At 31.4% G+C, this 22,293-nt stretch overlaps 1 protein-coding gene across 5 annotated transcripts in view; it reads right to left on the reverse strand.

Annotated features, from left to right (window-relative positions):
• The window catches only part of LOC108908570 (Niemann-Pick C1 protein), a 65,527-nt gene that overhangs the window by 28,043 nt on the left and 15,191 nt on the right, over nucleotides 1–22,293 (reverse strand). For 3 of the 5 annotated variants that reach the window (XM_018712641.2, XM_018712638.2, XM_018712639.2), the window contains exons 2-4: nucleotides 4,465–5,127; nucleotides 1,835–2,027; nucleotides 1,267–1,332 (exon numbers count right to left, since the gene is read on the reverse strand). In XM_018712641.2, the coding sequence (XP_018568157.1) occupies nucleotides 1,267–1,332; nucleotides 1,835–2,027; nucleotides 4,465–5,127 (922 nt within the window). The remainder of the gene's footprint in view (nucleotides 1–1,266; nucleotides 1,333–1,834; nucleotides 2,028–4,464; nucleotides 5,128–22,293) is intronic. The other 2 variants (XM_018712642.2, XM_018712640.2) reach the window with 1 other exon arrangement.

Raw genomic sequence — 22,293 nt, forward strand, 5'->3', positions numbered from 1 at the left:
AAAATCAGCCAAAAAAGTCAACATTGAAATTGGGGCCCATTTTTAGTGGTGATTAATTTTAAGGTTAAGTATACAGGCTGTTACAAATTCGCTTCTCACTACAGGGATCTCAAAAACGGTAAGAGATACGAAGTAGCTTAATTGGGGGCAAAGTTGCATAATCAGGGAACTAACATAATGCCTCTAAAAAATCAAGGCTAACATGATTAGTTTTCGAAATATTTGAAAAAAAAAAAACGAAATTTTGGAAATCCATTTTTGTTTCATTTCAGCTTTGTTTGAGGTGGTATTGAAAAAAGAAGAACACTTTTTGCCCTTTATCGAATATCATAATCAATTTTTATATGTAACATTTCATCTCTCCAGGACCACCATCAACTTCATTTTTTTAATACGACCCTGGATATTTTATTACTTTTTTGCAAGCCTTCATCGCCCCCAACACTGTATTGCCTCAGCCCGAATCAGATTCAGACGTTTTGTCTCGAAAAATTCATCTACCAGCTTAATCCTACATATAAAATTGTTTACTTTTATTTATTAAGTACATAAAAATTATTCTTAAAATGTGGGATTAGGATAACAGCAAACACATGTTTTACAAATGCTTTCTTTTAAGTTATTATTTTATTTGAGTTAATTTAAATAGTAACAATGGATAAACATAACATCAAGGATTTTATTTTTGTGCTTACTTTTGTTCTACATCTTTTCAAGATTTCAGTACCTAAAAACGCCAGAAATTTGACTATTTCTTGGCCAGAGATATGACCACCTTAAAGCTACTCTCTTACCGTTTCCGAGAACCTACTGAAAAGCGAATTTGTAACAGCCTGTATATAAAAAACAAAACAAAAAAATGTGAACAAAAAAATGACCACTTAATGCATTCTCAATATAAATTGCTGTAAAATCGCAACATTATAATTCTAACTTGAATAGAATTTATTTTCCAAGACAATGGAAAAAAAAGATTAAGATTTATTTTCATTATGAATAGATGTGGCTTCCATTTTGCAAGCGAACGTCTATCGAAGAAAAGGATATGCGCCGTGTCTCGAAATGATAGAACTACAATGAACAAACTGAAAGTACGTTTCCGATTTGGGATTGCTCGGGACAAGGATTGCTTTATAAAGCTGATTAGGATTTTACAGCAGTTCTAACTAACAAATCTGTTTGCACCAATATCAGCAAAAAGCCCTGGACATAACACTGTAAAACAAATGGAACACAAAAACATTAAAAGCTCCTCATTTATTGTACCTTGGCGCTCCTCCGGTTCTAATTCTGCGTCAAATATTTCTCGCTCAAAGTTGTAAGCATTATCTCCTGTGAAAAAACCACTCAGTTCAGCTGCTCTGTGATAGATGACATGGCATATCGAGGCAGAACCTCCACCAGCAAACGAAAATGTAACGGGGACATGCTTGAAAATCAACAACTGGTTCGATTTGTTAAGTTAATTAATGGGTAGTTGTTAGTTTGGTTTCCAAACCACCAAATTAGAAATTCAGATCATTTACCAAACGATATAATCAGTAAGAGATGGAACACTTCATGTTTATTATTCTCATATTAATATTTTTTCTGATTTCATAAAAAATGCAAACATATTTCTTCGTCACCAAGACTTTGATTTTAATAATTAATCTATTTTACATGTGACATCTCAATAAACAGCAAATTTTAAGCTCTATAATTTTGGCAAATGGAAAATCTTTCATCAAAACAAACCAGTCTTTTCAGGACACGAAAACAATTGCATGTAAATGAAATGGATGAAAATAAAAGAAATGAAAAAGGATATAGCTAAAAAATAGAAAAGACTTACCAACATTTGCAGAAGATGAGCACATAAACACCACCAATAGGAACATTGTGGAACCTACGAGGAAAACCACGACCATGACAAAGGCATATCCGTCGCACCCGGCAATCCGGAAAGGTTGGGGTGGTGGCGGTTGAGGTGGTGGTACCGGACAACTCGCCTCACAGTCTACGCAACTGCAGGCTGAAGAATTTTCCTGAATAAAAAATGATTACTATACATTTTTTATTTAAACTAGTATTAAATTTACGAATTTTGTACAAAAAACTGATCAAGAAATTGACCGAGTTATTAACACATGTAATAAATACAGTGTTTACAAGCCTAAGCTTGAGGCAATGCGATCGCTGATTGGTTGAATAAAATCTCTTGAAAAATTACCAGCCTGTGAAACAGAATGTTGTATTTCAATGTAATTTTGGTCTTAGTGTTTCAATTTTACCAAAATTTTATTGCCATCATGAAGGAAATTAAAATACTGCTTTTAACAAAGTTACTGGTCATATGGCTTGTAATTATTTTAGTCCAAGCATTATAGGGAAGTGCTTACAGAAATTATTACCTGGAAAAAAATATGACCAAATAGGAAACGTGGCCAAAAAAATTCGCAGTTACAAAAGACGGTTTTTCTAAAATAACTAAAAAAATATAGCTCCGATCGAAAAATTTTAAATGAGAAAGTTGTAGGGTTTAGAAGGATCTATCGACTGATTTTTTGTAAGCATCAATTGCTTTATTACATTTCGAGATATAGCAAAAAAACAGTTAAAAATCTTCTCTTTTCTCTTACTGTCTATATCAGTTACATTTACGTTGCCATACTTGCTATTTACTGCAAGCATAGCTCGGCGGCAAGCCAAAAAAAGTAGAAATATATCGATTCTTTGAAAAAAAAATAGTAAAATTAGCTAGATTTTCTCAGTGGATGCCCCAGTGGATTTTTGGTTATTTTCTTCGTAGAGTTGTATTACCATCATGCTGTTAAAATTTTTTTATGATTTTATTAATTTTAAGGATCAAAAAAGACCCAAAAAATTACACAAATTGCACAAATTAAAAAATATTTTTTTTTAAATTCGTGAAAAAATGTCAACAATTTATTTCTATAAACATTGTCATAAAATAAAAACTGAAATAGTAACATATTTGAAAAAAACATGTCAAAAAGGTGCAATTTTTTTAGTAATTTTTTTCTTTAAAATTAATAAAATCACAAAATTTCTTAATAGCATGGTAATACAACTCTTTACGAAGAATGTAAATCGAAAACTGTTACAGTAGGCTATCCGTTGAAAAGATCCAGCCAATTTTCGAAAGCATCTTTTTTCCAAAAAAATCAATATATATCCAAAAATAAATTAATATTTTTTAATTTTTCAAAAATGTACTTTTTTGGCTTGCCGTGGGCTATGCTTACAGTAAATAGCAAGTATAGGAACGTAAATGTAAACGAGTTATAGAAGAGAAAAGAGAAGACTTCTAAACTTTTTAAAACCTACAACTTTCTCATTTAAAATCTTTATTTCCTATATGGTCATATTCTTGCTTGGACTATTCATTACGAGTCTGTATACAGGGTGGTCCCAGAGCTATCTTGATGGGCAATAGGTACCTCGGAAACTAGTCAAGATAGAAAGAAATGTTATATAGAAAAGGTCTTCTGTTTAAAGAGATGTGTTTATGTTCAGAAATAAAAGGAGAACCCAAAAACATAAAAATATACAAGGTATTCCATTTAAAAAATTGAAGTTACGCAATATACCATCTTTTTGGGGCACTTTGTATATTTGAAAATAAAATGATTAAACGCATCTTTTTAAGCAGAAAACCTTTTCTATATAACATTTCTTTCTATCTCGACTAGTTTCCGAGATAATGCCTGTCAAGATAGCTCTGGGGCACCCTGTATAGCGATTGTTTTTCCAAGACAAATTTTTATTATAAAATTTGGGAGTCGTAAATTTGACCATTAAATAAGTCAATTTATTCTAGCATGAAAAAAGGTGGTACAAATACCCCGAATTGTAACAATTTCTTGAATAATTTATTAGGCCAAATTAGTATACACTTACCCATAAAACAGGATTTATGTCAGTGCTAAAAGATAATTTGATATCGCAGTTTCTCTACAAAAATCAATCTAACAGCAGCAAAAGTTTCCTGATTACTGAATCTTGATTAAAGCAACTTCGCAGTCTTGAAATGTGTCAAATCTCAAAATAATTCGCTGTTATAATTTTATTATTACTTGCAATACATTTATATACAGATGTACAGATGAGAACTTTTTTTTATTTTAAAAACAAAATTAATTAAAAACTCTTAATTTGAATGAACACAACTTTACTTATTTCGAAAACAAGCAACTGCACGAAAAGTAGACAGGAAGCAATAACTTACGCTTAAATTTAGAAGTCTCAGTTAAACAAACTTTTTAAACCTAACGAAAACAGCAGTATCATATTCACTACAAAATTAGAATTGGAATCGATCCAAATGAATCTTGAAATTGACGCAGTGTCAATAAACATACAACACTTTAGAAAATTAATATGCAAATTTAAATTGAGAAATGACTCGTAACTATGTTTTCATTAGTATATCCAAAAATATATTACAATTACAATACTTACATCTAATGGCTTACTACAAGGCGTAACTGTAACATTCAAAGGTTTAAAGCCGTTCACCACCGGCTTCGTTTGGTTAAAATAATTGATCTGGAAAGGCACAAAATATGACGAGGCATCACCCATGTAAGAAAACCATCGTAACGCGGAGCACTTATCAGCACCCCATGGTCCGCACATGATGTCCAGTGCCAACTGTCCTGTTGATGGCACACTAACTTGTCTGCAGGAATTGTAGGTACCCTGCATATAGTCCTCCATTATATACAGATCAATCTCCGAAATGTAAGTTTTATTCGTCTGAGCATTCACAGCCGTTTTCTTAACGTTTATGAAATCGGACTGTACTGGCGAGCAAGTCATCTGGCACAGGTGACTCACTAGGTTAGAAAAACAAGAAGGACATCTTTTCAAGAAGTTCCCAGCCATCAATATGTTGGTGTCGAAGGATTTGAGCTGATGCTCATCGCAGCAGGTAGCAGAGGCATTTAAGTGGGGACACCACTTACTGAGAATACTCGGGCCTTTGCCGGTTAGAGGTAAGGCAGTACCGTTGTACAAACAGTTCTGTTTCCGGGAGCCAATTTGGTTGCATTCACCGTACCATATGCAGTGACCTGGGGCGTCAGATCTACTTGTTGATTCGTTACTTATGGCCGAAAAACCCTGAAACAAACAAAAACCCTTTAATGACAACCGAAATTACTAATATTTGCAGATTATAGTAAAATTATGAATTCAGTCTTAATCTTTTAAACTATGTGGGATATACATATATTGAGAATAAAAAATTTGTAATATAAAATGATAGAAAACAAAAATTTTTCAGTTTACAAAAACAATAATAGTTATTTATGGTACTAGTGTGTTACGGTAGTGACTTAAAAATGGAAAAATGTGGAAATTCCATCTGAAATTTTAGAAAAAGCTAATGCGGCTACTGCAGGCATCATTCCGGAGAAATCAAAATCTATATACAACAAAGAACTGGAGGAATTTCAAGATTGGAAAATCAAATAAGGGGTGAAAGGCATAAATGAAGATTTATTGCTGGGTTATTTTTTCAATTTAAGTGAGAAATTAGCTCCATCCACATTGTGGACTAAATATTCCATGTTGAAGTCAATTTTTGCGTGAAGCCCTAGACGAAGATCATCTTATGAATAAGGTAGGTTCTACTGAATAGTTTAACTGAGTTATATTTATTAAATTTGTTGTTTTTAGGCGACGTTGATATTAGGAGTTTTTGGCGCTTGCCGTTGCGAGGAATTGACCCATCTAAGCATAGACAATATAGAGGACATATCCACATCATGATTTCAAATACTAAAACGAACAAACCAAGAAGCTTCGCTGTTAAATGAAGGATTTTGTCCAATTGAATTAATTAGAAAATATACTAAGCCAAGGCCTCAAAATGTGCAGCATAAAAGGTCCTTTTGCAATTTTCAAAAGGGAAAATGCAAACGTCAATGTGTTGGTATTAATAAACTATCAAAAATCCCTAATGTTGTTGCGCGATTTTTGGGCTTGACAGATTCTAATTTACAGTGGGTGGCCAAATTATTAGGGACAGTACTCATATTTATGAAGTTTCTATTTCAATTTCTTTTTTTGAAAAAATAAATAAGTCTTGACAAGATTTTTTTATTTTGTATTGCAGCTGGTACTGTTATTAATATTTTTGTTGAGTGGCAACTTGATATTCTGCATCATTTATCAGATAAATGAGGTTACTCTCCATATGGTGGTAATTTGTTAAACATTTTTATTGCAGTGAGATGCTAAAAAATATTTCTGAATCGTTTTTCATGAGTTTTTCCTATTACAAATTATCAAAACGTTATTGATATTTCGTATAGAATTACTATAATAAACAATGAAGGAATTATAATTTCCCAAATGACAGTCCGAAGGTGATTGGCAGAAGAAAACCTGATCGGTCGTTGTCAACCCAAAAGCCACCTCTGATATGGAGGTCATGAAGAAGATGCGGCTGCAATGGGCCCGACAACACCAGGATATCACTGTTGCAGATTGTATTCGAATGAGAACAACTAATTAAAATAGTGTTAATAAAGATTTTTTTGTGATTATCTCAATATTTTCCGACAAATCAGCGTTTCAAATTTTTGGTCTACAAAACTTCATTCCTCCGACGACGTCTTGGAGAGAGCAATTCCATCCAGACTGCCTTGCAGTGATGGTTAAATACCCGGTTGGTGTCATGGTATGGTATGTGATTTCAGCAAAGGGTATAAGACGCCTATACATCGTGAAGGGGATCATGAGGCAGGATCCGTACAAGCGAGTACAAATCCGTCTACTGCTACATATCGAAGAATGGTTCCCTGGTGATGCCCAGTTCATTTTTATGCACGATTGGGCACCGAGCCACAAAGCCAGGAGTGTTAGTGCGTTCCTGGTCGAAAAAACATTACCATTTTGCCCTGACTGGGTATGAACCCTATAGAGAACATGTGGTAACTCACCAAACGGGCGATTGCTAATGAGGTGATCACCACCAAGCACCAACTGGTTGAAACTCTCATCAGAGAATGACATCACATCGTCGAACTCCAACAGAATTATAAAGTCTGTATAGAGCATGCATCGATTAATTTTAGCAGATTTCCATTGACGCACATATATAGCTCTTACGAAAAAAATTTATAGTTTCTCCCACTCTTTTGAATAAAAAATAGCTGCAAGCCATAGAACCAACTGTTTGTTTAAAAAAATTCAGTCAACCTAGAAAATATAAGAAATTGAGTACTGTCCCTAATAATTTGGCCACCCACTGGTGGCATATTACAACACTCAAATGCCACGGTTATCTACCGTGGCAGGTTATATAGAAGTCAATTTCCAGCAAAATTGATATTGCTAAAAAGATAAAGGGGTGCAGACTCCTGAAGCAAGCACAAGCAAAGAGGCAACCTGTTCTATGTATAAATTTACCACAATCACAAAATAATTCCAATAACCCTTTGGCCTCAAATTACGGCTTTACCATAAATGTTAATGTTAATATTAATAAGTAGGTAGATTGTAAGTTTGTACCATTTTAGGTTATTTGTTGACTTATTTCTGTTTCAAATAGATTTTCTAAAAACTAGAAAAATAAACCAAACTTGTCTTTTTATGATTTCTGGGTCACTAGTGGGTTATGTTATGTCATAACTTACTAGTGACTTATGACTTATAACTCACTAGTGACTTATAAGCTACATTAATCCTTTAAAACCAAAGAAATTATAGTATCATTCATTAACAAGTGCTGGATAAAAAAAAATTAATTAATAATTTGCTGTATTATAGTTTATTTTGAACAAAATTAAATATCAAATTTTATATGACTGTCACCAAAAAAGGCATTGTCACCTCTTGTTGGAAAAACATACTTTTTCCATTTTTTTACGACATGCAAAAATGGACTTTGGGCATGAATTTAACAATGACAATAGATTTTTACGAGCATTTTTATGATAGTGTTATCAGGACTGGTATTTTAAAATATAAAACATAATGCTATATTATTACATACTCCACTTTATAAATACTAATTTCAGTAATGGCTAGATAGTAGTAATTTACATGAAGATAAGTAGATATATTTGCATATTTATATACCTAGATCATAAATTGCTCGAGGAATAATTATGATTACTTTAAACTGAAAAAAAAAACCTGCATGTTATAAGAAATCTAATATATTTGCGTGACATTACTTCAACATCGACTCTACAAAACACGTACATATAACACTACTGTTCAGTGTTAGATATTTTTATTCTCCTAATGGTATTAAAAAGGGGTATTTATTTGAGTGCTATTTTAAAAATTATTGTTTCAAACTCGGTTTCAAATATTCCTGAAGGAGTTGCCAAAATCATAATGCCTAGAAAATAATGAAAAGTACTTTTAGTTTCTAATCGACTATAATTATTTTTCGTTTTTGATGTCTGAAATATATATTATTATCGTGAATTTAGAAAAGTTTAATATTTTCTCAAATTAACAAAAACAAAAGAAAGTTGTATAAAGATATTTCAGGATGAATGGTTTGAAATAATTAATTTTGTCTCAATTAGATTTGTGAAAAAAATACCTATATAAACTCAGCAAAAAATTAAAGGTGCAGAAAAATTTTGAAATTTTTTGTGATTATTTCTCATCGAGTCATCTTTTTTTTTTTTAAGCATCGATATCTCATGAACTACTGATCGTACAGCGTATTAGAAACCTGAATCAATCCTCTTCAACAGCCTTTTACTATGTTTGAGATTCTTTTTATACTCAGCATTAATTTGAAAGTGTAAAAAATTTGTTTTTCTGCTGTTTTTGGAAAATCAACCACTACTTTGCATATATTGCGAAAAGTACCAACGTTTGTAGGTTTTGTTTTAGCTCAATACATGCCTATGAAATCGTTTTCCTTTCCTGAATCATCAAAGATTTATATAAAATTAATTTATATAAAACATCAATAATTAATGATTAAGATGAAACAATTTTTTTTGTTATTTTTCTCACAATTTCGCGTTAAGTAGTAATCGAAAATATAGAAAAAAATTCAAAATTTTGAAAAAAAAATAAGTTAAAAATCACTAAAAAAATTGGAAATTTTTTGCTCCTTTAATTTTTTGCCGAGTGTATATACTTCAAATTCAAATTAAGATATTAATGAGTATAAACTTAATTTTGGTGAATCCGATTTTGATGTTTTTTAATTTTATTGTTCAGAATTGACAATCTATTTCTTCATTTAAAAATTCGACAAACACTGGGATGCGCCAATTTTAATAATGAATGTCTTTTTGAATCGTATTGTAATTCTGTCCATCTAACTTAGGGGAAAAAACTTCTTTTCTCTTGCGTCTAGAGGTAGAAAACATTTAGAAAGAATGGGTGTTTTTCCAGAAAAATTGACAAAAAAAAATTTTAAATCGCCGAGCCATCCTATGGGATGTTTAAACATTGGAGAAACATGTATTCTTTCTTACAAGAGGTTCAAAATATTCGAAAAAATTAGGTGTCAGAAAAACCTGTTTCTTTTTCGAGAAAAAATGAAAAAATTAGAAAAAAATTAACACTACTTAAAATCTAGGATAAATTTTAAGAGGAGGAAAACAATTATTCTCTCTTATACAGGTCCAAAATTTTCGGAAAAATTAAATGTCGGAAAAACCTGTTTCTTTTTCGAGAAAAATTGGAAAAAGAGGAAAAATTAAAAAAAAATACTATTTGTTATGGTTATGGTTGCTAACCATTATATCTGTCAATATAAAACGTAACAAAAATCATCAAAGGAATGATCAAGAGCATGTTACTCTGGAATCAGAACCATCAGAAATGGAACTTGAGGATCTTCCTTTAAGTGAATGCACAAAAGATTTTTTCTGAGCTCGTTTTTTAGTTCGTTTTTGTGTTGAATGCCTGTATAGGCTGAAAAAATATTTCGATAGAAATAAACCCATAATAAAATAAAATATCCTAACTAGAACCATTTTTAAAATCCATTAATTTTGATGGAAAATATATAAATTAGATAAGGAAATTACGTTTTAAAGACTATTGGAAAGAAAACGCATAGACAGTAGAAAATTGGGTTAATGGTCTGTTAGAACTTAGTACTTCAATATTGATTTATTATTTTTATAATCGTTTATTTCAGTTAAAACATAGTGATCTTAAAAATTTTCCCAACATGACAAAATAACCTGATACGTTTAGTTATTATTGTTCGAGATATTCAACAAATATAAATATACAAGATGTTCTATTAAAAATAACACATTCGTATTTCTTAAACATTAAACAACAATTTAAGTACTGAAAATATGTATCTGAATCAAACATAAAATTTTTAAAAAGTTTAAACTTGATATCTTTTTATGAAAACGACATGCTTAATAGTAATCTCGTTTACACCCGGTATGCTCGGTAAACAAAAGCGAAATTGGTGGTAACGCGATGTTACGTCACAGTTCCTACTGGGGATGGCACATTTACGTCAACTGTTGACAAATTAAAGGATACGGCGCTGAATCTTAATCGTTACATATAAGGAACAAAGAAAAGTGTGTACTTGACACGGTTTGCCAATTCAAATAGCAATCGACGTGCCTTTGTTTGGGTATATCGACTTTTGTAAGGATAAACGTGAAATGTATGTAAATAGAGACAATTAATAAGTTTCGATAAAAAACAATAAACATAACTACCTACCTTTAGTCATAAGTATTTGCCGAATTTGTCATAGATAACAACAAAATACATATCATAGGTTTTCCAGCATTCGTCAAGTCCTTAGAAAATTGTACAGATTAAGATTTCTCGAAGATTAATGTGAAAAACAGAAAGGACGGATTATTTTTGTCAGAGAAAGTTGTTATTGAGAAAAATTGATGCACTTCCAAAAATAAATAATTTAACTAGAAAAAAATATCGAAGAGTACTAGATGATTCCACGATTTTATCGGCATGCGCATTATTTTATTGTTTTGCTGTTATTCTGAGCCTCCTAAGCACAAAAATATGTGTGGCTGTTAACTAAAAATAAATGTATTATTCTTTTAGCGTGTTTACTTTTCAAAACAGTAAATCTCGAAAGGTGGAGGTTGGAAAATGCTTTGCCTACCCACGAAATTCAAGTCAACATCTGAAATTGAACTATCGGAAAATATATTATCGTTATTTTTACCGATAGAACTTAAAAATATTGATTGAGTGTGAAATACTAGTTTCAAACAAAGAAAGTTAATTTTAAACTTATTTCTCTACAGGGCGGATCTGTCGAAATTAACTTCTGTAAAAAATTAAGGGAGTTAACAAATTTTTCGAATTTTTAGTGATTTTTCAGAATGCTGTATCTCAGTTAAAAATGATCGTATCAAGGTTTTAAAAAAATTATTTTAAAGCGCCGAATGTCTAGTTTCCAGATTTCTTAGTTCAAAATTTTTAGGAGCGACAGTCATCTGAAAAATTTTAATTTTGCGTTTTTTTTCTCGGTCCACGGGCTTGGAAAAATTTTTAACACAAAAATCATGATATGGACTTGATAGCCTGTTCATTCTGCTTTAATTTCTTTTTTTAATTTTTCTCTACGTTAATTTGACCCGGAGATATTCGACTACGAATACAAAAGCATCCTTTTGGCTTTAACCATCGATATCTCAGCAACTAATGATCAGACAGAAAATTGACGGGCAGTTTCGAAATCTCGAATAAACTTCCTACAAGGCTATGTAGCGTTCTTGGAAGAAAAAAATTTTCTTTCATCCTCGACATTAACTTGAAAAAAGTGAAAAAAAGTGACTTTTTGACTTGTTTTGCTAAGTCGACCGCATCTTTGCTAATATCGATGGAGAGTCTAATGCTTGTACGAATTTTTACACCTCGATGTACCCCCAAAAGCTCCGTAAATGGGCAGATCGATCTATCGAACGGTTTTTCCGGACCGCTTAATCAAAATTTCAGAAAAATTTAAAGGAGCAAAATTTACATTTCTGAGCACCCTGTAACGTTCGTAAAAATGAAAAATTTGATTTTTTTTCAATTCTTTCACAATTGGGCATTTTTTGCTCATTGAATTTGAAAAAAAAAAAAATTTTTGAAAAAAAAAACTTAATTTTTTAAAATTTTTTGAAAATTTACTCTTCTTTATTTTTTAACAACTCAAGATAAAAATATTGAGTCATTTTTGAAGCGATGTACTCTTTCCGTACCGTAATTTCCTTTATTTTGAATTAACGAAATTGATTAAAAGTTGATACCCCCAAGATTGGTGTAGTCCTCGATCTGCGAAAAAATAGTGCGTATTATCCTAAACTTTCTTACGAAGCTAACAAGTGTGAAAAAAACAGTTTTTTTTTAAACTCTATCTTTGATTCAAAGGAACCAACCAACAGTTTTTCTCAAAACTAACAATATTTTTTGTAATTCTAGTGAAAAAAATTAATCAAAAGTTTTTGTAGACTTCAATTTTTTTAATTTTTGTCATGCCTAGACGGCATTTATCCGCACCAGAAGTCGCTCAGCTTCGTAAGAAAGTTTAGGATAATACGCACTATTTTTTCGCAGATCGAGGACTACACCAATCTTGGGGGTATCAACTTTTAATCAATTTCGTTAATTCAAAATAAAGGAAATTACGGTACGGAAAGAGTACATCGCTTCAAAAATGACTCAATATTTTTATCTTGAGTTGTTAAAAAATAAAGAAGAGTAAATTTTCAAAAAATTTTCAAAAATTAAAAAAAAAGTTTTTTTTTCAAAAATTATTTTTTTTTTCAAATTCAATGAGCAAAAAATGCCCAATTGTGAAAGAATTGAAAAAAAATCAAATTTTTCATTTTTACGAACGTTACAGGGTGCTCAGAAATGTAAATTTTGCTCCTTTAAATTTTTCTGAAATTTTGATTAAGCGGTCCGGAAAAACCGTTCGATAGATCGATCTGCCCATTTACGGAGCTTTTGGGGGTACATCGAGGTGTAAAAATTCGTACAAGCATTAGACTCTCCATCGATATTAGCAAAGATGCGGTCGACTTAGCAAAACAAGTCAAAAAGTCACTTTTTTTCACTTTTTTCAAGTTAATGTCGAGGATGAAAGAAAATTTTTTTCTTCCAAGAACGCTACATAGCCTTGTAGGAAATTTATTCGAGATTTCGAAACTGCCCGTCAATTTTCTGTCTGATCATTAGTTGCTGAGATATCGATGGTTAAAGCCAAAAGGATGCTTTTGTATTCGTAGTCGAATATCTCCGGGTCAAATTAAAGTAGAGAAAAATTTTAAAAAGAAATTAAAGCTGAATTAACAGGCTATCAAGTCCATGTCATGATTTTTGTGTAAAAAATTTTTCCAAGCCCGTGGACCGAGAAAAAAAAACGCAAAAAATTGAAAAAACATTTTTTAGTCTTATTTCTTAGAATTTCGCGATGACTGTCGCTCCTAAAAATTTTGAGCCAAGAAATCTGGAAACTAGACATTCGGCGCTTTAAAATGCTTTTTTTTAAAACCTTGATACGATCATTTTTAACTGAGATACAGTATTCTGAAAAATCACTAAAAATTCGAAACATTTTTTTGCTCCCTTAATTTTTTGCAGAAGTTTACTTATTCCACTTCTTGGATGTAAGAGGGGCAAACTATTTTTTGCTGGAATACCTTCAGTACAACTTACATAATAAAAGTGTAGATCCTAGATCTGGGCGAGGTCCGGAACATTTTCAAAATTGTAAAAATTATTAAAAAAATTTTAAAAAATACCTATTTTATCTGGGTTTTTTACTTATATCTTGGAACCTATGCACTTTGGAAGAATATCGAAGAGGAAAAAAGGTTTTAGAATTGAAATTTGCACAATATACTGTAAGTTAAAAATGTTTAAATTGATTACCGATGTTGCAAAATAGTAATAATTGATGAAAATTGAGGGTATTCTAATTTTGGTAAAAAAAAACTTTAAAGTATAATAAAACAACACACCAAATTTCATTAAAATCGGTTCTATAGTTTTCGCAAATTAATTTTTTGAAATTTATTATTTTGCGAAAACTATAAAACCGATTTTAATGAAATTTGGTGTGTTGTTTTATTATACTCTATAGTTTTTTTTTTACCATTTAGAATGCCCTCGGAGCAATTAAAATATTTTAAAAAAATTATCCAAAAAACTTGATTTTGCCTTATTTTCAACAATTATTGCGATTCTGCAACATCGGTAATAAATTTAAACATTTTTAACTTACAGTACATTGTGCAAAATTCAATTCTAAAACTTTTTTCCTTTTCAATATTATTCCAAAATGCATAGTTTCCAAGTTATAAGTAAAAAACTCAGATAAAATAGGTATTTTTTAAATTTTTTAAACATTTTTGCAATTTTGAAAATGTTCCGGACCCCGCCCAGATCTAGGGATCTACACTTTTATTGTGAGTTGTAATCCAGAAAAAAATTGCTGGCCCCCTCTCATATCCACTTCAAAACAGATCCGTATTAACACACTATTAAAACAATATAATAAGAAAACAATATCGCTTCATAATATAAATTCATTCGTTTTCACAGAAATATTGAAATAATAATAAATAATAATTTGTTACAGGTTACGTCATATATCTCGAATTAGCAAGAGTATATAAACCTTTTTTTAAATCCGTTTCTCTGAATTAGATTAGAATGTATCTTATCATTTTGTTCCAAAAATGACTTCACTGATATTTCCTACATGCGATTACGATGATCTATTTCCTTTTATGTGAATTTATAATATAATTCTCTCATTTCTCTCATTTCTGTGGTGTGTTTTATGTTTAATGCAATTTTTGTTTTGTTTTCACTATTTAAGTCTAAATTCTAAATGCTTCATTAGGATTGCAGTAATATACATAATTATTTGTTTTTTTAGTGTTTATTAGATTAATTTTGAAAACTTTTTTCGTGAACGGCAGAGAAAAAACTATACCATAAATAAATAACTTTTTAATAATATTTTTAAGGTTTGTTACATCTCTAATAGGGGAGTATGGTCAAAAAAGTGTCATAACCGAAAATGACACCACCTTTTGGTTATATGTATCGCTTGTTATTAAACGGACCTTTCAAAATTATTTATATTACAGATAAAGTATCTTAACTTTCAACTGTTTTCGGTACCTAGGCACTTTCTGCCTGGAACAATAATTTAGAAAACAAGAAGTGGCCACCCTGTACATGTTACGATAACTTGATCGCCAATTTCTAAACAATGATTCACAATTACACCTTTTTAGAGCTGCTATTGTTCGATTTCCTTTGCGTTTATATTATATCATATTTACTTAGTAATGACGTTAAAATTATGGGTTTTTGGATAATCTACAGAAATGTGTCATTTAGTTAAAAACAATGGCAAAGGACACTTGTTCAGGAAGAGCAAAGGTCGACAGGATATGTCACACGATGAAGGCTGATTTTACCAAACAAATACACAATTGTAAGAAAGATAAAAAATACTTATTTTCTCTTATTTACTAGTACTTATCTTTTAATCAACGACTAACCTAATCTTTTGAGCCAATTGATATTGGGATCTTACAGGAATTTAAAAAAATATATATGTGCCATATAAAGTTTTATTTGTGAGACGCGCAATAACGTTGATGAGAAAATTCGTACTAAATATACAAAATCAGTAGCTGAATACGTGAAATTATTATTTTTTGTAAACAATTTTTATGCGTTGCATGGGTAACTTTGTTATAAATAACATACATTAATTTAGTATGTCTAAAAAACTAAGAGAGCAATGTATTTTTAGTTCTGTATCACAGTATAATACAAATAAGTAATGACGTATACTTTTTTATAAATAGGTTTTATGAGGATAAATAATTGTGACCTTGAGCTAGTGAACCATATTTAAAAAAGTATCTTTCTTGTTCTGTCGCATGACCAAGGAGGGATTTTTAAATCTCTTACAATTACTTTTTGCGTCTTCACATTTAAGATATATACAAGGTGTATCATTTAACACTCCCGCTGCCAATATCTCCAAATTGCAGTTAGAATTGTTAATTCAAATAATTCTGTATAAGGAGATGGCGTGGCGGTACTAAACATTTTTTTTGAAAGAAACGAATATTAGAGACCCTCAATTTCCTTCAAAATATTGCGAGTTGATGACAATTTTTAAATCCGCATCAAAAACTAGTAACTGAGAATTTCATTATATGCCAGAAGACATCAATCTAATCGGTTTTGGCTTCTGACACCACGATATAAACGGGATCTAGTCAAAAAGTCAAAAATGTATCAATTTATTGTACACTAAATCCTGGGAAAAATTTTGTAGCATAGACAAGACCCTTTCGAGACATATCATTTCAAATTCAATTTGTCTCATCTAAAACGCCGCTGGTGTTATTTTAAGGTTTTAAATTTAATTCAATTTAATAAGGCTCGCTTCTAATTGTTTCCAATTCGATTTAATTCCCGTGGAACAGTTTCACTGGTGACTTATGACCCTGTTGAAATCTTAGGGTTCAAAGCAAAGGGGATATAAAATAAATGACACACGCATGCAGACGGTTGATGTGTGAGTCATAACAGTATAATTCAATGCCAGTCATTTTCATTGAAGAAAATAATGAGGTATCAAAGTCACGATACGAATAAAAAATGTAACTGACGTATTTGAAATAACAGATACAAAAAAGTCGTGTAGTTAAAATCCTTATCAATTATTAGTTTAATTAATCGTGCATAACCTTGTAAAACTCCGTGTTGCTGCTATACATGGTGACCTAAAAAGGATGGGACCATAATCTAATCTAATCTATAATTAAGAGTACCCCTTACTACAGTAGTTAGATTAAAGAAGTCTGTTCTAGCTGCTACTGATGCTACTGCTGCTGCTGTTGAAGGTGTTATTGCTGTTGTTGTTCCCGCTGCTGCTGTTGCTGTTATTGTTGCTATTAACGCTCTTAAATCTTGTTACTTGAACTGGTTTTTTAGTCGACAGTATACGTAAGGAGGATACAAAGCGTTTTACCGAGTTGGCAAGGAATATTCTTATTATTAAAGAAGTATGCTGTAGTTGCCACTGATGCTGTTGCTGCTGCTATTGTAGATGCTATTGCTGTTGTTGTTTATGCTGCTGCTGCTGCTGTTGCTGTTGACGTTGGCGCTATTGTTGTTGTTGCTGCCATTGTCCAATTTTGTTTGACTCTATCCTAACGCCTAAAGAACAAGTTACTGTTTTTCTAGGGATATAATGACCAATCCATCAATAAATGTTCACACTTCCCTAAAATAGCAAACAAAATTTTGACACGTCCTTTTAACTGATAACATACCAACTGATTTTATTTATTAATCAATTTTAGTCCTTCTATGAGTCTCTACAGAATTTAATTATCTACCCATTATCCAAATTACATAGGTATTATTAATAAAACGTTTCCAAAAGTTCTAAAGTTAGCAATTATAACATGCATTAAAAAAAAATTGTAATGTAGTTACCGCCCTTTTCCTTTAGATCTCAAATTTTTGATATTTTACCAATGACTTTTGTAATAAATGTCCAACAACTTCTTGCAAAATTTATCCAGGAAATCAATAAGAATTCTCAAAATAATCTTCATACTGATGCTTATGCTTTCGACTGTTTCCCATTCGATTCTTTTAAGTAAACTATCTTATAACTTCGACTAAAACACCATCAATTTAATAAAATTTTACCTTATGGATCGAGAACAATGAAATATTAAACATGGTGTGCCTCAAGGGTCCATTTTAGACTCTATTATTTTTTTAATATACATAAATGATTTGTTTATCTATATGTCAAATCGTAATGTCATTTTATTTGCCGATGACACTACTATAGTTAATTGTAGTAATTCTTACAAAACTACCTATTTCAAAAGCTTCTGTGAACGAAGAAAGCAGTTTTGAGTATTCAAATATGTAGCTGCTGAGGTGTGATGAATCAAGAGAAGAATACCCGGAAAGCGTAGGTACAGTTAGAGTACGGCAATGACAATCGGAGAGGACATTTATCTTTCGATGTTAAACAGATTATAAAAAATGTATTTATGTGGAAGCTTGGCGACACATCGAATTTAAATTTAAAATAGTTGATAAAAAGCACGTTATATGGAATAGAAACGACTTAAAAGAATGGCGATTTGATTCATCTTCATACATTCATATTGCGAATAGTACATTGAGATTTATTATTAATGTAGGTGATGTACTCATAGTAAATCTTCGGATAAACTTTACAAAAATAATTCTTATTGTTTATCTCATTCAATGGGACATTATTTCAATACGATTGTTGACTTCCACGTGTTGTAAAAATAGATCTAAGTTGAAGTAAATGAAAAACAAATGCCACTTGAAACAACACGACTTTTGGCTATTAAACTAGTCAGAAATAAGTTTTAAGAAGTGTTTACTAAAGATATAGAATTATATTAACTTCAATAGAACAACTTTTGTCTTACGAAATTCAACTGACGTCCGAAAACAACCAGATCTAATGTTATATTTTAATTTCTGTGGAAAACAAGTTATTTTTGTCTTGTGTTTAATTAATGAAGTTAATTTTAGCAAAGACAGTGTTCAGCGGAATAAATAAAGCAGTTGTTAATGACCTGAAAAACAGAGGATAAATGTAATAAAAATCGTATCTCACGTTCAATTACTCAAATATTACTAAATAATAGAGAGATATACCAGGATGAAATAAATAATTATTTTAATACCCAAATATGTATTACTCAGTATTACTCAAAGCTATTCCAAGGCGCGCTCTATTTTTAAAAAGGGTGATAGATTTCATGTATCCAACTTTTGTCCCATCTCCATCATTTGTAACTTCTATAAGGTTTTTGAGATTTTATTACACGATTGTCTTTACCGTAACATTTTTAATTTGATATCTCCTGCCCAGCACGGTTTCATGAAGGGTCGCTCTACAATTAAAAATCTGATATGCATAACGTATTCGTATTCTACTCATTTTTCCTTATCTATTAAAATTAATTACATTACGACTGAATCACCCTATATAATAACACATGTAGTACTGAATGACTTAGGAAACGCACAATACCAACTACTGTCGGCAGCGATGTATTATTTTCGCAAATCTTTGATGAACAATTATTTAGAAAAGAGAAAGAATGTAGTAAAAAAGGCCACTGGGTACTTTTTTTTGTAATTCACATGTAAATTTTTCTAAAAAACATTTTAGTGGAAATAGTTTTTCAATCGCATTTTTTTATTGCAAATTTTCAACTCTTTAACTCCGGTAGCAGAAGTTCATGGAAATAAGTTTATATAGAAAACCCCCTTACCTTTTAGCAAGGAATCGTTCCTTACACTCTTTCGCAATATTAAAAAAACAACTTCTATAGCTCAGCTATTTAAAAAACATAACATAATATTAGCAGGGAAAAAAATTTTTGCCCGGGAATTATTTTACTGTTTCTGATAGAAAATACCCAAGCACGATATTTTAATATTTTGTATTAATTTTAACGCAGTACAGCGATTCCACTAGATTTAATACTGTTGTGGTAACATTTTTAACTGTTATACACAATTCAGAAAAATAAGTTAATTCACAACTATCAAAATTTTAAATCTGAAAGTATTCCATCTTCGTACTTCAATCACCTAAAAAATTATATAAAGCTCCTGATATTTCGACGTCCCTGCCCTAGATTTTGGCCATGTACCTGTCCGTTCTCACTTGAAAATATAAAAAATATATGAGGAATCTCTGGTACCTCTAAAATAAATTTACAAAAATAATTCTCCGCTTCTACAATTAAAACAAATTAGATACCGAGTTAGATACATAAGATCGGTCTAGGAATAGAAAGTTATATGAATATTATTATAATTATTATATCCTTCCGGCGTTGAAAACTAAAACTTATATTAAAACCATGTTTTCGACGAGTTTCTATGTAATCTTACTTTGGAAATAGAATAGGTACCTGCTTTAGCAGTTCTTTTCCGGTATTCTAATGATTAATAAAAGATCGCTTTATTCTGACGTGGCAAATCCATCATTCGACTTCTTGTAATTCCTTTCCTGTTGGTGCCACTTAAATTTAATGTATTCAGTCTAGAAAAATTGAGAACTCAATCAGAATTCAACGAAACACTTGTTTTGTAGCCTGATATTTTTTTCGATCATTACTTAACGTAGAAACTGTAAGAAATATAGAGCTCGTCGAATTAAATAAAAATTATTTTTATTAAAAACTTGTACAGGGTGATCCGCTATATTTTGACGCCCCCATTAACTTTCTTGTTTTAAGAGTTATAAAAAAATGTGAAATACAAAAGTTGCACGATTTTTTATAAACTTTTCGAGAATGAAGTCCAAATAAATTGGCAGCGGATGTTAACTTTGTTTATTTAAATGGAACATCCTGTATATTTTTACATGTTTGGATAGAACGTTTCCTGTCGAGCAGTCATATAGGGTTTGTTGGGTCCATCTCTAACAATACGAGGGTGGTCCCAGAAGTGCCCGGCCTGGCCTAGAGATGGCGGTAGTGGTTTGAAAAATATCACTGTATTAGAAAGTACACAATCCATAAAGCATACGTTTCAAGCTTGAAGACGTCATGCTGTTTAGTATTTGTTTGACAGCCATCAATAGTGAACGTTTTCAATGAATTTGTGAAAATGGAGAACAATGCATCAGCTCACACATCCGTTATTGCAATGACCAAAATTAATGAATTAAAGTTTGAGTTGCTACATTATGCACCCTATTCACCAGATTTAGCCCCCTCGGATTATTTTCTGTTCCCAAACTTGAAAAAATGGCTCAGTGGTCAAAGATTTTCCAACGATGAAGTGATGTCGGCAATTAATGGCTATTTTGAGGAACAAAACAGAACTTATTGAACATCGCTGAAAAAAGTGTATAGAGCTGAAAGGAGATTATGTTGAAAAATAAATATATTTTTTTCCAAAATGTCTGTTTTCTTTGTTGGGTCGGGTACTTCTGGGACCACCCTCGTAGTGAGATAATATTTAAAAAACNTTGTATAAAATTGCGAAATTTAATTCATCAAACTATATTACGAACCTAGGGGGAAAAAAAGGATACGCGGTTGTTATCTAAAACGCATCCGAGGATTATAATAATATTGAAGGTTTTTTTTTTCACCCCATAATTTGTATATGATTTTTCATCGCACGTGCGGAAAGTAATTTATTTTCACTTGTAATGAAAAATACGGTACGCAACTTAGCATGAGAATATACTATTTCTTTATACCCCACGAAGAATGTAGAAAGAAAATCCCACTTTTACGCGGGGTACAAAGGAAAATTTGGGATTGTTTATAAAATTTGTATAGCATACCTATAGATATGTCTTGGAGCCTTGGACTTTCAGGACCGTCGAACCAATAAAAGTTATAGTCGCCATCTATTATTATCCAGCCACATTCTTCTGGGTTTTTTTTCGGTTGGCGTTCTTAGGTGGGCATTACACCAAATGCTGCTAACATACGTCGTTCTTTTGACGTGCTGCAAAAGCTCTTCACTGGTAGAAGGTAAACTGGATGGGTCGAAAGATTTAATTTTCTTCTTAAGAACTACCTCCGAAGAACTATTGATTTTATAACTTCTTTCGAACATTTCGAAGCGACCTTTGTTCACATTATTTTTTGTTTTTAAACCATACATCCTACAAATGAACTCCTCCATTCGTTTAAAAATGTTGCTCTCTATGTCAATTTGAGGCGGTGAAGTTTCAATTAAGTTTTCTCTCCTCTTGGAAAGCCACGTTCTTCTTTAAAATGTCAAAAGGCTTTTTTTACCCTTTCTGAAGAAGGAAGGGTTGAAATCATTCCCGGTGAAAATGTGGCATACCGCCAAGGAGCATGCCAGTACACTGCCTAATTGTCTATGAATTTTGTTTATGTCAAAGTATAACTGCTTTTTGGATGTGCTAGAATTTAGGATTATGTCTGTTTCTGATTTTCTATAATCAAAATTTGCAAGCATTATAACGGGTATATCTGAGTCTGTGCAATGACCTTCTACCCGATAGTTTAGATTAAGTTGTTATATGATACACTATTTTCTGCCTCCTCGTAAAAGCAAGATAGATCGTAGTCGGTGCTATTTATTATTTTGTTCGATGGTGAGACTTCGTAACTGTGGCATTTATCAAAATTTATCTTCACTTTTTTCCCAGTGAATAAAGGGAAGAAGCGATTACTGGACCAATCTTCGATTAAAAATTGAACAAATTTATTTTTAAAGTTGCTGCTTCTCAATAATTTTTGATAATGGAAC

The sequence above is a fragment of the Anoplophora glabripennis genome, unplaced genomic scaffold (assembly GCF_000390285.2).
Source record: "Anoplophora glabripennis isolate ALB-LARVAE unplaced genomic scaffold, Agla_2.0 scaffold309, whole genome shotgun sequence".
In the NCBI taxonomy this organism is placed as follows: Eukaryota; Metazoa; Arthropoda; class Insecta; order Coleoptera; family Cerambycidae; genus Anoplophora; species Anoplophora glabripennis.